This window comes from Bos javanicus, chromosome X, assembly GCF_032452875.1.
Source record: "Bos javanicus breed banteng chromosome X, ARS-OSU_banteng_1.0, whole genome shotgun sequence".
In the NCBI taxonomy this organism is placed as follows: Eukaryota; Metazoa; Chordata; class Mammalia; order Artiodactyla; family Bovidae; genus Bos; species Bos javanicus.
In genome coordinates, this window is record NC_083897.1 from 10,947,464 (window position 1) to 10,963,033 (window position 15,570).

A 15,570-nucleotide genomic window follows, 5' to 3' on the forward strand; every position below is an offset into this window, starting at 1 on the left:
CTTTTGCCTGAGTTTGTTCAGAGAGTTCACAAGAGTTAACTTACTGTCATTCATCAGGTCTTACCCATCAGAATGCACTATTTAGCAGTTTTATTGGCAAAAGATTATTCACTAAGTACTATATTTAGCTTAAGTGTGTTCATCAAAAGTTTTATATGGGGAGATTATGGGTAGCACTTTGATAATAATTAACTGTTTGTCTTTTCTCTCTTGATAATAGAGAGACACATATCTTTTTAGTTCAGTCCATTCAGGCTGCTATAACAAAATACTGTACATTATGTGGCTCATAAACAGCAAACATTTACTTCTCACAGTTTTGGAGGCTGGAAGTCCAAAAGCAAGGTGCTGAGTGTGATGGAGTTCTGATGAGGCTGCTCCATTAAGTTGAAGACTGCCAAGTTTTCACTATGTCCTCACATGGTGTAAGGGATGAGCTAGATCTCTGAGACCTCTTTTATAAGGGCACTAATCCCTCTCATGATGACCTAATCACTTTCCAAAGATCCCACCTTCTAATACCATTACCATGGGTGTTAGGTCTTCAGCATATGAATTAGGGAGGGACATAAACATTTATATTGTAACACTTTCTCATTTTGGAGACAGAACTAAAGTCCAAATCTATCAATAAGCTATATTAAAGATGTTAATGGACTAGGTAACAGGCTTACAACAAACATGGTCTGAATAGCAGTATACCTAATTTCATCTGATAATGAACCCTATGAATTCTGAATTTAGCTTCTAGAATCATAAAAACAGAAAGATGACTATATTAAATTCCTTCATTTTATAGATAGGGAAATCAAGTTTAGAGGGATAAAATGGCTCATTCCAATTTACATGAAAGAGTTAGTAGCATAACTAAGACTAGAACATACTCCCTCTTCTCTAAGTCCATTTTTTCTAATCAATTTTTGATATAACTCAAATTGGCATACTGCCTTTTTCACATAGTGCATTTTATAAAGCTTCCCTGGTGGTTCAATCAGTAGTCTGCCTGTAATGTAGGAGACCTGGTTTCAAACCCGGGTTGGGAAGACCCCTTGCAGAAGGAAATGGTAACCCACTCCAGTATTCTTGCCTGGATACACCCAGTGATGACTTAATGTTGAGAAATCAATTATGATTGATTAGAGAGAAGGAAGGGTAGCTCACCTTTGTTGAGGGGAAAACAAGAGCAGAAAAACAGGAAAAGCTTCATTAGAATAAAACAGTAAGAAATTAAGCATAATGAAATCCTTCCAACTAGATCAGTTTAGATTCTAACCCAGTCTCATCACTATGTCTGAATGATCATTACTTCTCAGTCTAGAAAATGATCTATATCCCCAATAAGAAACATTCAAAAGAGAAAGATAATGTCAATTTATAAGAAAACAAATTCTTCAACTCCATTTTGTAATCTTTGTACCTTGTCAGAATCCTTATTTTGGTAGATAATTTTCTCTGATTTTTTTTAAACTTTATATTCTCTATTCCATACTATTCATTTCTTTAGGATTGGGACATAAAGATGTGGTAGCTGTGTTACTAAATGCTCTAAAATGTTCTAAGGTGTTCTCCTCAAGATATCCACCCACAGTTGTTGATAGCTAACACTCCCAAATTCTCAATAACAAAAACAAATGCTATTCTCATAGCTATATTAATTACATTAATCTGGGAACCCTCTTCCTAAATGATATAACAAGTATATTGAATAATTATTATTTACCAGGCACAGTGCTAGGTATTTTACAGGCATTATTTTATTTAATTCTCACAACAATCTCATAAAGTTAGCAATATTATTATCCTTATTTTATAGGTGAAGAAGCTGACATTCAAGGAAGATAAATAACCTAGCTAAGGGCACATAGGTAATTCCTGAGCCATTACTCTTAACCATTACGTTCAGACATGGTAAGTGAAAATTTCAACAGCTTCCTACCTAGATAAATTAGAACATTTCTGCTTTTATCTTTTGCTTGCTAGAATATTAATTACAACTGGTAATTCCCATGATTCTAATCATTTAGTTAAAGGTGTTCTTCTTTTCTACTTGCCTCTTTTAAAAAGGGAAGAATTGATAAGTAGCATTAAAAAGGGGATTGGAAATACCAAATGTTATCTAAAATCACATCTAGAATTCACAATTAGTAAAACAACATCACAGTATTAGCTGGAGTTCCATCATAAATAAAATGTCAATAGATCAGAAATTGGAAAAATTAGGTGGTTATAAATTGCTTCTTCATAGTACTTGTCATCAGTTTGACCTTCTGGCAGTTGTCAGTTCTCCCTTTGTGATTCAGTAGCTTTTACAGAGTTGTTTTAAATTTCAGAATAAAACAAAACATATAAACAACAGAATAAACATTTATGGAGCTTGGCCTTTGACCAGACATTATTTTTTGTCTCCTGCAAAAGTCTCAGAAGATAGACATTTGACATTTTCTCTTTGAGTAGAGGCTGCTTTCCTCTGTGCTTCTTATCATTTTCTCTCACTACCTTCTATATCCTATCTGATCTTACACATAACAGAAAGCAAAAGATAGGTGCATATTTAGAACAGAAGGGTTAGAACAAAGCGAGAGCTTTACAACTGAATATCGCCTTTCATTCACCTTTCATCTTCTTCCTTCTCTTCATTTCCTTCTCTTGCACTTGCACATGATGTAGTATGAGCTATTTAAAGTCAGTGGCACCTTTTTCAAAATAATCTTCAATAGATGTGTGTGCAGGAGTGAGCAGTTCCAGAGACTTTGGTTAAAAGTATGTTTTCAGCAAAAATGACAATAGATTTGTGTTGTCTGACTTGCAAGCATGGAAGGTCTTTATCAGCAGACTTTGTAATTCTGGAGAATGCAGTTATAGCCCAATAATAGTATACCATACATTATTTCACATTCTCCAAAGAAGAATTCTTAAGATGTCTTTTGTTTAGTCAAATAATAATCTTGGCATAATCTCCTTTAGTATGTTTAACTTTTTAGACACTAAGTGTTTAGTTTTTATTTCGCATCACTGCTTCTGGGTTCTGAAATTAACTAAGTATGTATGTAAAACATATACCTAACAACAAACCAACCAATGGTGAGGTACTTAACCAAAGATAGGTGCCCTTTAACTATTTGACAGATATATGGAATATATCTATTATATGTTAATTCACGTATTAAGCTCACAGGGATGAAATGTAATGGCACACTTGCTTAAAAAATTCTCTTTGCTCCTTTTAAGTTTCGAAGACTATAGCATTGGTTTTGTCATCAGGTAATTGCTATGCAATGAATTTATTTATAAATTACATTCAGTTCAGTTCAGTTGCTCAGTCATGTCCAACTCTTTGCGACCCCATAAATCGCAGCACGCCAGGCCTCCTTGTCCATCACCAACTCCGAAGTTACCCAAACTCGTGTCCATTGAGTCGGTGATGCCATCCAACCATCTCATCCTCTGTTGTCCCCTTCTCCTCCCACCCTCAATCTTTCCCAGCATCAGGGTCTTTTCAAATGCGTCAGCTCTTATAAATTACATTACATTCCCCAAAATCTTTAATTTTGCACTGTAATTTTTTTTATAACAGAAAGTTGAGTAGCATCATCTATGAATTCATCTAAGCCACCAGGAAGAAAAGGCTTTGCTAATGTATATTACATCTGAGCTTGGATTTGGAAGGTAGTTCAGAGTAGAAAATGTAGCTTCTGTTAGCAAATAATAGGGTGTTTGACATAATGAATACTGAGAACCCTATACCGGTGATTCCAAATCTCTCTCCTGTGAGTGATCCAAAGCATAAGACTAAACAAATATAATTAGGTTTTGCTGAGTAAAGTTATTATTTGTTTAAATGTTGTAATCTTCTTACTAAATATAATCTGAAACTTAATTTGATGACAAGTAGTAAATATTGAAAAGCAGTGTGAACTTTCATAAAATGTATCTGGTATGCAACCCCCTTTGATATTTTTTATATTTTCATAATTAAAACTTACTTCCCCTACTGTTTCCCCAAGTCTCCTAAAATCACAGTGAAAATTTCTTGGAAATACAAGGTGGACACAGCAGAAAATTAAACTTGTTATTTTAATCTTATAGAAATCAAACAATTGTGTGATAGAATGCATAGTAGATGCATACAAAGAAATTGTCTTCTTTTAACTGGGTAGCCAAGATCTTTGGGAAAATCTTTCTAGAACATTCACAACAAAGCTGAAAGGATCTAAATATAGTCATGGAGGATATTTTTGTCTCCAGTATAAAAGTCTGATGAATTTAGTAAAAACAGGAACAACTGCTTTTATGTACTGCTGATATAATACAAAATGTCATCAGAGGAGAATTTAAAGCAAATTGCAAGTCACTGTCAGCACTGAATAGAGAAAAGACTTTGGTTTCTTTCCAGAGCAGTTGGAAAACCTCCCAGTGGTCCTACAAAGCTGTAAGCACAAGCAATCCAGCAACTGGACATTCCATATGTAATGTTAGCTGAAGCTCCCTAGAGGCACTTGAGTCTCAGTACATAGCCTTCAGTCCAAAATAATCTGACCAGTTAAAAATACATAAAACAAAGTCCCCCCCACACACAAAAGGGAAGAAGAAAACAACTAAAGAAAAAATACCCAGAGGCATATAAAAATGAGGTGGCTTCACAGAGTGAAAACAAAAGGAAAATATGATTTTGAAGCCATGCAACGGTAACAATTCTCTATATGGTCTTAGCCAAAGGCCAAAGGTGAGTAAAAGGTCTGTGACAATTATCTGGGTTAATTTCACTGGAAAAACAACTCCTTAATTTCTAAGACCCTGAGGCAAAAGTTTCAGCTTATTTTAAGCTCAAACAGTCTGGATATTACTTTAGATCTCTGATATATTTTTGTTTTAGAATAATGTTGCTGCTTAGTAAAATCACGTTCTTTAAAAAAAAAATACAGAAAGATAAGGAATGAAAACAAAAATCCCCTGAAATTCTATCTATAGTAGGTTTCAGGAATGAATTTGATTTGGGAGCCTTTTTTTCCCGTTCAAATCTCATTCATCCCTCAAAGTAGAGCTGTGGTTCTATCTCTTCTGAGCCCACTGTGATTAGACTGTTTACCTCTTACACATCTTTGCTTTTGATTAAGTTCTAAAAAAAAATAATGGAAACATTCCACAGTTAGATATTCACCTGTTACAATTTACTTTTATTTTCCCTAAATGACAATAAGCTGCTCAAGTCAGAACATATTTGTATCTCATTTACAGTAGCTTATATAGTATTGTTAATACAGGAGACATTCAATGAGTCAAGAATTTTTAACTTGTTTTGTACTGATTTCTATCTGAAGGATTTATCAGAAGAGACCAAAAAAAGAATCTGAATCTTTTAATCAGGTTTGCAATTTCCTTGAGGCTTGGTAGCAACTTCATCATTTATATTAACTGATGCACATTTTAAAACTTTGGTTAAATAGGACATAAATCCTAAAACCTTTTGGTCTAGTACCACTTAATACTCTTAAAAACTATTCAGGACTCCAAAGAGATTTTGTTTGGGTGGGTTAAATCTACCAATAATTACCATATTAGAAATTAAAACTGAAGAAGTTTTAAAACACAGGATATAGAAGCACATATTTCATTAATCTCAAAGGAATGACATCACGTATCATGCAGCCTTTGGAAAACTCCACTGTACACTCGTGAGAGAATGAGAGTGAAAAAAGCAGATAATGTCTTCATATAATGATGAAAGGGCTTCCTATGTAGCACTGGTGGTAAAGAACTTGCTTGCAGTGCAGGAGACATAAGAGATGCAGGTTCGATCCCTAGGTCAGGAAGATCGCCTGGATGAAGGCATGGCAACCCACTCCAGTATTCTTGTCTGGTGAATCCCATGGACAGATGAGTCCGTAGGAGTGCAAAGAGTCAGACATGACTGAAATGACTTAATACAGCACATGCACATATAATGATGAAAATATTTTGACCTCGTGGACTTTGGGGAAGGATCTTGGGGACCTCAATTTTCCCCAGACCACCCTTTCAGAACTGCTGCTCTAGATGAACTAAACTCAACACATTTGTTTGAAACTAATCGAAGTATTTGGAGGTTTATGAATCAAAAAGGAACTGAAGGCATAGGGTATGGTCAAAAGGGTATTTTGCTCAAGTGCTCCTGTAGGCAGTTGGTTAGACCTAGAAGATACGAGTATCCACTTAAAGGCTGGATTTGTCCTTAAAAAGCTAGACTTCAAGGTTAAACGGCCATCTAGTCAGTATTTCTCTATTGTAATCCAAAGACCTCCACATCAGAATCATTAAGGATTTAAACTGCAGATAACTGGACCTCACTACAGATCAACTGAAGCAGAATCCTAGAGGTGGAGACTGGAAACTTGCTATTTTAATAAGATCCCCAGATGAATCTGTTACTCAGTAAAATTTAGAAACCACAGACAAATAAGTCAACAGGTCACCCAGACTATGCAACAACCCATACTTCCACTGGCTCTGGTTCGGCCATTTGCAGAATCACCCAGTACCTCCGGAAGGACTCATTACTTTGATTCAGATACTACTATCGGGCTGTAGAAACTTTAATACCTGAGTGAGATCCCTCCATTATTTTTTAGTAATCTTAGAAGAGACACTTTCCCATTACCTGGCCCTCCAGAATCGGATCTTTTTTTCTAATGAACTCTCCCCCTAAGAAGAGTATCCACATATCAGTACATTTCTTTGAAAGCTGGAAGTGGAGGATCTGAAATACTTCAAAAATAAAGGCAAATAGATAGCTCTTGAGCACTTGTGATTAACCAGGATCTTTGAATACACACTTATATTGGCAACAGGCAGACAGCATAATTCAGGCAAGATTTTAAAGTGGTATCTAGAGATGGACTTCATTATTATTTTGATTTTGAGTTTCATCAGCAAATTTTCCTGCACACTGAATTATAATCAGTCTATGAAAATGTTACATTTTCTCCAGCAGGCTCTTTATTTGACCACTTGAGGGGTGTGTGTGTGTGTGTGTGCGTGTGTGTGTGGCTGTGGTAGGGGGTGAGGGTGGGGTGCAACTACTAGAGTGGGGGAAAAAAGTGAATTTTTTGTCTAAAGTAGTAAATCGCTCAGAGAATCAATCAAATCTGCACTATCAGGAAACCAAACAATCTTCTTTTTGTTAAGACTTTTCATTCTAATCATCACAGGGGCTTTCAATGGCTCCTGGTGTGCAATACAAGATTCTGAAGTTCAATTAAACATATAGTCAAATACAAAAATGAAGACTCTTTATTCTAACACAGCTACTGCATTAAATACAACAATGCGTGAGATTCATGTATCACCAATTGAAAAGTTGAAAGCATTATACACCGTGGAGATTTTTTTTTTAATTGTGGTTAATCCTCTCCACCTTAATGATTCAGGAAATGAAAAATGGCCTTACGGGTAGATGAAATAGGTGACTATTTACACAGTGATATTTAAAATGTGTCTCCAGAGTCTTCTTTCCCTGAAATATCACCCATGGTTATATCAGCCTACATATATAAAGTGATTTGGGGCTTCCCAGGTGGTGCTAGTGGTAAGGAACCCCGTGCCAAAGACATGAGAGATGTAGGTTTGATCCCTGGGACGGGAAGATCCTCTGGAGGAGGGCATGCAACCCACTCTAGTATTGTTGCCTCTATCCCATGGATAGAGGAGCCTGGCAGGCTACAGTCCATAGGATCACACAAAGTCAGTCAGACACGACTGAAGTGACTTAGCACTCACAGATGTAAAGTGATTTATACATTGCAAAACAATTTCATATAATTATCAAATTAATTTTCTCAACAGCCCTGAAATAGCTAAGAGGTCTCATCATCCTCATTTTACATATGTGAAAACTGAGTCAAATATGCACAAAGAAAGAGATTATATTTTAGTCACTTAGTTTGTAACAGTTACTTTTCACATCTGACTTAATATAATTCTCTTTATAATCCCACTTTACAAATGAGGAGAATGAAGTTCAGGGAAGTTAAGCAACCTGCCCAAGGTCACAAAGCCAATAAGTAGCAAAGCTGAGATTTCAACCCAAGTCTGTGTTCCTCTGATTTCAGAGCCAAAGCCTTTCACAGGTTGGCACATATGATTCATTTTTAATAAAGCTTGATAAAATGTTTTCAGCATGGATTTACATAGTCTTAATTATAAGCAGAAAGAAATTAATCTAAAATAGCTTTTGCTTTTTAAACCGAGTACTCAAGAAATTAAGTATGCCTTCAATTTGTTTGCATATATATTTATGTGTGTGTATTTATAAACTTATGGTCTAATGGGTTACTGCAAAGCAACGTTTTTCATTAACTTTCCTCATTTTACTTATTAGTCCATGTTTATATCTTAAATTTATAATATATACCAAGGTGAACATAAAATGCATTAATTTTACTTTTTAAGCAATATATTTTCCTAATTCATAAAGGTATTCTCCAGAGTTATCATTAATAATAGCTCACTTGTACAACTCTACCCTCCCAACACCCCACTTCACTCAACACACACACACCCACCCACCCCATACACGCACACAATTAACTCTGTTTTCACACTTGCTCCAATACTAGAAACCAGATGACTTAGCCATGATTATAAGCTCAGTCCCACCACACCTTACTGCCATAGAAATAGTATGAGTAACCCTATATCTGCAATTTGAGAACTCAAAATCAATATAATTTTAACACTGGTAATACTATTAAAATGAATTCATTAATAATAGTCACTCAGTGCTGTCCTATAGCTAAGTTCTTTTCTCTGTCACCAACCTCAATCGCTCCATGAAAGGCTTTTCAGTCATCATCCTTCTGCTGAACTACCAGCAGATATGTAATCTTCAATTGTTTGCTGCATTTCTGCATGGACTGCATTTCTGAGATGTATTGCAATTTGGATGATTTCTTCATTGTGGAACTATATTAGGATGGATGTCAGTACGTATATCTGTTAAATAAACTAAACTCTGATCCAGTACACATGTTTTGATCTGAGCCACTTATGTGATGCACATACAGCTATAGTCCTGAGGCCGTGTGGTTGAATGAAAGAAATAGGGGTTCTGGTGTCAGTTTGCCTGTGTCTCAATATTGTCTGCTGTTTACTAGCTTTGTTGTTGTTGTTGTTCAGTTGCTCAGTTATGTCTGACTCCTTGGGATGGACTACAGCACACCTGGCTCCTCTGTCCTTCACCATCTCCCGGACCTTAGAAACAACTACTTTAACTTCTCCAGCTGTCTTTATCCTCATCTATAAAATGGATACGATAATAGTAACTGTCTTAAAAACTTGTGACTATTAAATGAGACAAAATATATCAAATATCTGGCACAGAGTAAGTAGTAGAAAAATCTGTTTCTTTTTCCTTCCTCATATTTTCTCATCTGGCATGCCCTACTGTTATTTAATTTCTAATTCTGACTCTCAGGATATCAAGAAAAATTAGAGTGATCTATGTTGAAGGAATTTCTGATAGCTTCTGATTTCTACAAGACAATAACTTGTTTTGGAGTCATTTCCATAAATGACGTGTTTTAAAACAATTTTTTTTAGAAGTCTGGAGCAAAGAACTTGGGAAAAGCAATAATAGCCTATTGATCTTCATACAAATAGGTCCAACAGTGAGGCATGCTTTGTCAGTTGCTTTTGCCAGTATGGGTAGTGACATAATCTCATTATCACCTGTTCACCCTTGTCACTTACCACACAGAGTTTGCAGGACAGCTGGGGGCAGAGAGGACAGGAGTACTGCTTATAGTTACGCAACTGAATAATTCTGTCTGGCCCATTCTAGGGTAGTGCCATGCCTTCATTAATCTCATGCTTATTAATACACTGAATTAAATAGCAACAGATCCCTAAAAGTATCTGGTCTATCTTCTTGAAGTACTTTTAGACATTCTAAACTGAGAGCTTTCCACAGCATAGCTACATTATATTTTGAAAGGGAGTTCATGGATGGCATCTTTTGACAACTGTCTCCCCAGAGATCAGCATGACAATCTCTTCATCACCTCCTTATTAGTCTGATGGAAAAAGAGAAAATCATCTTTATGTTTCCATCTCCTGGATTCTTTTTCTAGTGAGAGAGAAATGATGAATTTTAAATGATACTCTGTCTGCACTTACACATCTGTGAAATTTCTTTGAAAACAACCAGCAATGTCATTTTGGCAGGACAACCACATTTTTAATGACCTCATAATTGCTGGACAGAAGTAAATATATCCTTGTATGGTTCTCACTTATCATTTCAATAAAGTCCTCAAAATCTTTTGAGAGATATGTGAGTAATATCTAGAGCTGTCTCATGAAATCAGAGGTGATGGGTAATGAAAGGCATTTAGAACTTAGCCACTTTCACAACTAAGTTACTTTCTGGCAAATCTTCAACTTTCATTACCCATTTTTCCCTCCCCAAAACAGTTATTTAAAAAAACCAAATATGTATGTATGTACTGGAGTAGGTTGCCATTTCCTTCTCCAGAGGATCTTCCCGACCCAGGGATCGAACCCAGGTCTCCTGCATTGCAGGCAGACGCTTTACCCTCTGAGCTCAGAGCTCAGTGGATAACTAAAGTAGCCTAACAGCTTTGTGTCAAAGAGTCAGTTTTGAGATGATTCCTATTTTGCCTTTATAAAACCTGAGTGCCTTCAAATATTCCCTGCTGGTACAACTTTACTAATTATATGGATGATCTTACTATCTTTAGAGGGTCCAATTGGCTCTTTATATTTATATTTCTGCCAAATATGAGCCCAGTTTGGATTAAAACTAAACTACAAAATTCCAAATTTTCCCTTTCATTCCTACTTCCATGCCTGTTCTTGGCGTGGAATACCATCTCCTCCTCTGCCCTTGTATAATGTACACACCCTTCAAAACACAACTCAAACCCCAATACCACATGAACTATTTCACAACTACTTTTACCTAAAATTAGTTTCTTCTTCTGAATTTCCATTGTGGAAAATGACAGCTAATAGTCTGCGTTTATTCTTTTTTTATTGCATTCTTCTTATATAGATGTTTTTCTCTCTCCGCAGAAAGTTTGAATATTCCTTGAAGTCACTACCAATTTTGTATTTAACTTTTGTTGTATAATCCACACTAAACCAAATAGTGAATGCATGCAGAAGGTATTCAATAAACATTCATTGTATAAAAGCAAATAAGTTGCAAGGCAAAAATCTGAGCTAGAATCCATAAATATATAATACCTATTATGGTTTGTGACAATTCTAAGGTGCCATTGGTTTTATCACTATGCCCAGCTATTTGGCGTCTATATTACATTTCATTCTCATGTAATCCAATTAAGGTGATATTTTACTAAATAGGCATTTTTAGGTAAAAACAGCCAATGATTGCAATATTTTGATAATCATAAGAGGATTTCCTGTGGATTCCTTGCTATTATTCAGAAAAAAATGCAAGCTCTCAAACATAAACTATATAAATATGACTTACCAACTATTAGCAGGCATTAGCTCAAGTTTCATTACTCCCACTGATCTGGGAAGTGTTAAAAGGGCTTCAACGCTCTATCACAATTATATTGCTAATAATAAGTTTTCTTTTATATAAGGACAAGGAAACAATAAGCTAAAGAAAAACAGAAACAGAATCTGGGGAATCAAGCTTTCTTAACAGTGAACCATGCTAGGCAAGTGAACAGATTCCTCTGGGAGAAGTTTTGGAAACATGCTGCTTTCATCTTTCAATGAGATAAAGAAAACTCAATAGTGTATAGACAGGGACAAGGTGCCCTGGCAGGAAGGTGTGGACTTAGAGACTCAAAATTTCTATTATGAGTTTGTTGCTTCCCAGAAGTGACTGTTAGTAGCAGTGCATACATACACATGCATGCACACATACATTCCACAGATAATTGAAACATATGCAAGCACACACACACACACACACATATGTGTTATTGTTGGAATGCAGCAGCATATACAGCAGATTCTGATATTTGGAATAAAGAAAGTTATTTTAAGATCTTTGAAGCCTAGTTAGAACAGCACAAATCTTAGGTGAATTTAAGTAAGTGGGCCAAGTTTGGGGCTTTATCTTAAAGCAAGATTAGTACTTTTAGATGAGGGGAAGGTCATCATAATTTCAGAGCAATTAATCTGTAGATCATTGGCAGAAAATAAAAGCTGAGAAAATATTCTTCCTTAAGGTAGGAAGGGGGATGAAATTTAGGCCAGAAGAACAGAAAGTACATTATGCAAAAAAAGTTATAAGGCAAAAATCTGAGCTAATATTTGTAAATTGATGCTATCTGTTATGACTTTTATCTCCCCTTTCACTTGCAGACAAGTTTCCAGAGCTCTAGTCTGGGAAATATGTCTACACATACACACAAACACACACATACACCATACTGAGCCAATAAACTGAAAGTTAGGATAAAGGGAATAACTGAAAGTTGAGGAACTAAAAACTAAAAGCCTATACGATTCTTAGAGGAATTTCTTATAGCGTTCCTCTTGTTTCATCTTCACAAGAAAACTCAGATTGCAAAGCAATTTATCCCCCCCACCCTCCATTCTTCTCCAAGTTAATAGTGGAAATTTAAATTACAAGATTAGACATGGTACTCTACTCAGTGCTTGTCATTTCAACCTGGAAGAAGAGATGTGATGACTACCTTTTCTAAATAAAACTTCAGAAAGAATTCTTAACAAAAGGCCATGCCACCATGAGTCTTCTAAAATCATCTTGCAATGTGTTTCCATCTGGGCTGCAACAGGGTTAAAGCAGGGAATGCCCTTAAGTTCATCTACTACTGTGCGAAAAGGAATCATACATTTAGCTTTAGAGGAGTGTCACAGAATTCTCCCCTCCTCCTCTTCCCATCTCCCTTTCTCCCTCCCTTCCCTAGCAATTGGTAACCTCAGAAAGAGGACTCCAAATCTAGAAAGAACCAGTTGGTTCCCAGCTTCATTCGACCTGCCAAGCTGCTCTAAGGAAGAAGCACCAGTCATTTCTCCAGACTGAGCTGGTCTGCGTGGGCATTCAGCTGGTTTTCTCCATCACTTCAAGAAGGCTTTCCTGATCAAATTCCTCCATGGCTTGCATTGAAAATGTGTAAGTACAAAACTGAGTGCAATTGTTTAATTTGAAGTCAAAAGGCAGTTTGAATTGTTTTCCTGTGTTAAGAGTGACAGGGCCAAGTGGGTTGCTGGGGATGTAGAAAGGGATCCCAGACAAAAGCGTGAAAGATATAAATTCAGGTACTAAGAACACTGGAGTTTTAAATGTAATTTTGAAACAAAAAAATTGCAAATCCTTAGTCTAAAGTTTGGTGTTTAAATATAAAGAAATTCTTACTCTGGGGTGTGGTGTGGGTTGAATGAAAGAAAATTTTAACACAAGATGGTATAAATGTTGAATGATGCTTCATGAAAGAGAAACAAACAGAAGTGTCTGTTAACATAACTAAGCTTTCTTAGACTTATGTGGAAGGAAAAAAAAAAAAAGTTTTCCCTCATAAGACTTTCCAGAGCACTCCTGTCAGAATCTAAATGATGGGTTTTAGTGGATCATATATCCTGCTTTGACGGAAAGGACTGGTGTTTCCTCAGCTTCCTGGTGTTTATCCAGCCTTGAGGAGGTGGGAATATAGGGAACGGGGTGGAGCCACAGGTCAGCCATAAAGGGAAACCCCAAAGCCTGAATCTCAAGAGGCTGCCTGATGAAGGGCAAGTGAATTGAACAAGTGTTTGCTGACTACACCCGGGAGGAGATCAGGCTCTCCCTTTCCCACGGTATATTTCATTCCAGCGAGTTCGATCCATCACGTATTTCAGATATTTTCTGGTCACCACATTGTCATTTTTATTAACTGATTGATTTCTGTTTTGGCAAGCCTTGGAGGGCACGCCCCTTCACCCACAGCAGTAGCTGCAGCTGAAAACGGGAACCGGGAGCCGAGGCCCAGCCTGCCCTTCCAGTGCCCGAAGGATGATGCAGGGTCCTGGGGCCACCCTGGAGTCCCGCTGAGACCGCCCTTCAAGGTGCTGAGCGATCTGGCAAGAGAGCGACTGGAGCGCCCCTCAGAGAGAACAGGATCTTGCATTCCTGTCGATGGCTCGAGAGCTCTCAAACCCCCGTATGGGCCACCACCTGCTGTTGCCGAAGAGCCCCTAGCAACAGGAGAAGTAAATAGCTCTGAGGGACCGGCAGGCTGGAGGCAGAGCGGGCAAGATTCTATTAACAACGTGTCCCAGGAATTCTCTGGCAGCCCTCCCGCACTGATGGTGGGGGGAACAAAGGTCAGCAATGGGGGCACTGAGAGAGGTGGCAGCAATGCAGGGTTATATGTGGCTTTGCCACGGGGTCAAGGATTCTTTCCATCCAGGGGCCCTCAAGTAAGAGGCCCTACACACATCTCGACCCTTAGATCGGGGATAATGATGGAGTTGCCTCCAGGAAGCACGAGAGTGACGGGAAAGGAGAGGTTGGCTCGTGTTTCTTTCCCACTGGGAGGCCCGCGGCACCCTGTGAAGAACTGGCCAAGGCCTATGCCCTTGGCCTCCAGCACTACAGGTTTAGGTTCCCGCACTACTGCTCATTGCTTTATTCCTCCTCGACCTCCAAGTTTCAATCCGTTTCTGGCTATGCCTATGGCTTTTGCTCCTCCCCCAATATTTGGTCCTCCACTGCCTTCCTGTTTTGCCGATTTCCCTTCTTGGGGAATGCCTGCTCCTGCATCCTCAAACAGAGAGAACAACTGATAGCAGAAAAAAAGAAAAAAAAGGAAGGAGGGGAAAAAATGTTGGAAAAAAATTGATGAAAGTTACTCATTTAAGCTTTTATATTTGAAACCCTCTACCCTCTTTACAGGCACTAATGTGCCTTACATACTTGGAAATTCAATAAAGATTCTAAACTTTGAAATACTGTGAATTATTTTTCAAAATGCCACTCTGGGGGCCAAAGCCTTGGATTTCGTTTTCACCTTTTAAGGAAATGAAAGCAGTTATGTGCCAGTGTTTTCTAAATAGCTTAGTTGAATCCCCACCACTAACTTGCAGCTGTGACTATGGGAGAAGGTAGTTGGGTTCTTGTTAGACTTGGCCAAGTCTGGAACAGATAATTCCTACCCACCTAAAGCTATGGGGGTTGCTCAGTGTAGAATGGGTAAATGAAGATAAGGTCCAAAAGGTAGACCCAAGTCCAGATAATAGAGAAAAATGCACAAATGCTAAAAGATAAGACTGAGGTGAAAATAATGGGGCCAACATTTCATTGGAAGAGTTCTACATCATTGCTTCAAGCATGAACCAGTGTTTGTCTCTCAACATTTCACCAGTGCAAGTACATAGTATAGATAGGGCTGGCTTGATAGAAGTCCAGGCACAAGATGAAAGCAAGCTGAGCCCTTCACCCGTTCTTCTGAACTATATATTCAGAACTTTTAAAGGCAAATGAAAATGTTTCACTTCTATGGAATTATTTTCTCTGATGCTACAATGTTTATACTCTTCATAATGCATTACAACATCCCATTATCATGATGGCTCCGAGATTATCAAAAG

At 37.5% G+C, this 15,570-nt stretch overlaps 1 protein-coding gene across 1 annotated transcript; it reads left to right on the forward strand.

Moving 5' to 3' along the window:
- The first annotated feature begins 12,960 nt into the window (after nt 1-12,960).
- Nucleotides 12,961-14,929, forward strand: PRR32 (proline rich 32). Its single transcript, XM_061408854.1, has 2 exons — nt 12,961-13,117; nt 13,899-14,929. Exons 1-2 carry the CDS (start codon nt 13,098-13,100, stop codon nt 14,764-14,766), a joined length of 888 nt encoding a protein of 295 aa, XP_061264838.1. The 5' UTR covers nt 12,961-13,097; the 3' UTR covers nt 14,767-14,929.
- Nucleotides 14,930-15,570: the final 641 nt, after the last annotated feature.

Bases quoted from the DNA above. Each gene is read 5' to 3' on its own strand.
- PRR32 (XM_061408854.1), top strand. From the start codon at position 13,098: ATGGCTTGCATTGAAAATGT. The intron at 13,118-13,898 runs GTAAGTACAAAA...TGTTTTGGCAAG, and splicing joins ATGGCTTGCATTGAAAATGT to CCTTGGAGGGCACGCCCCTT.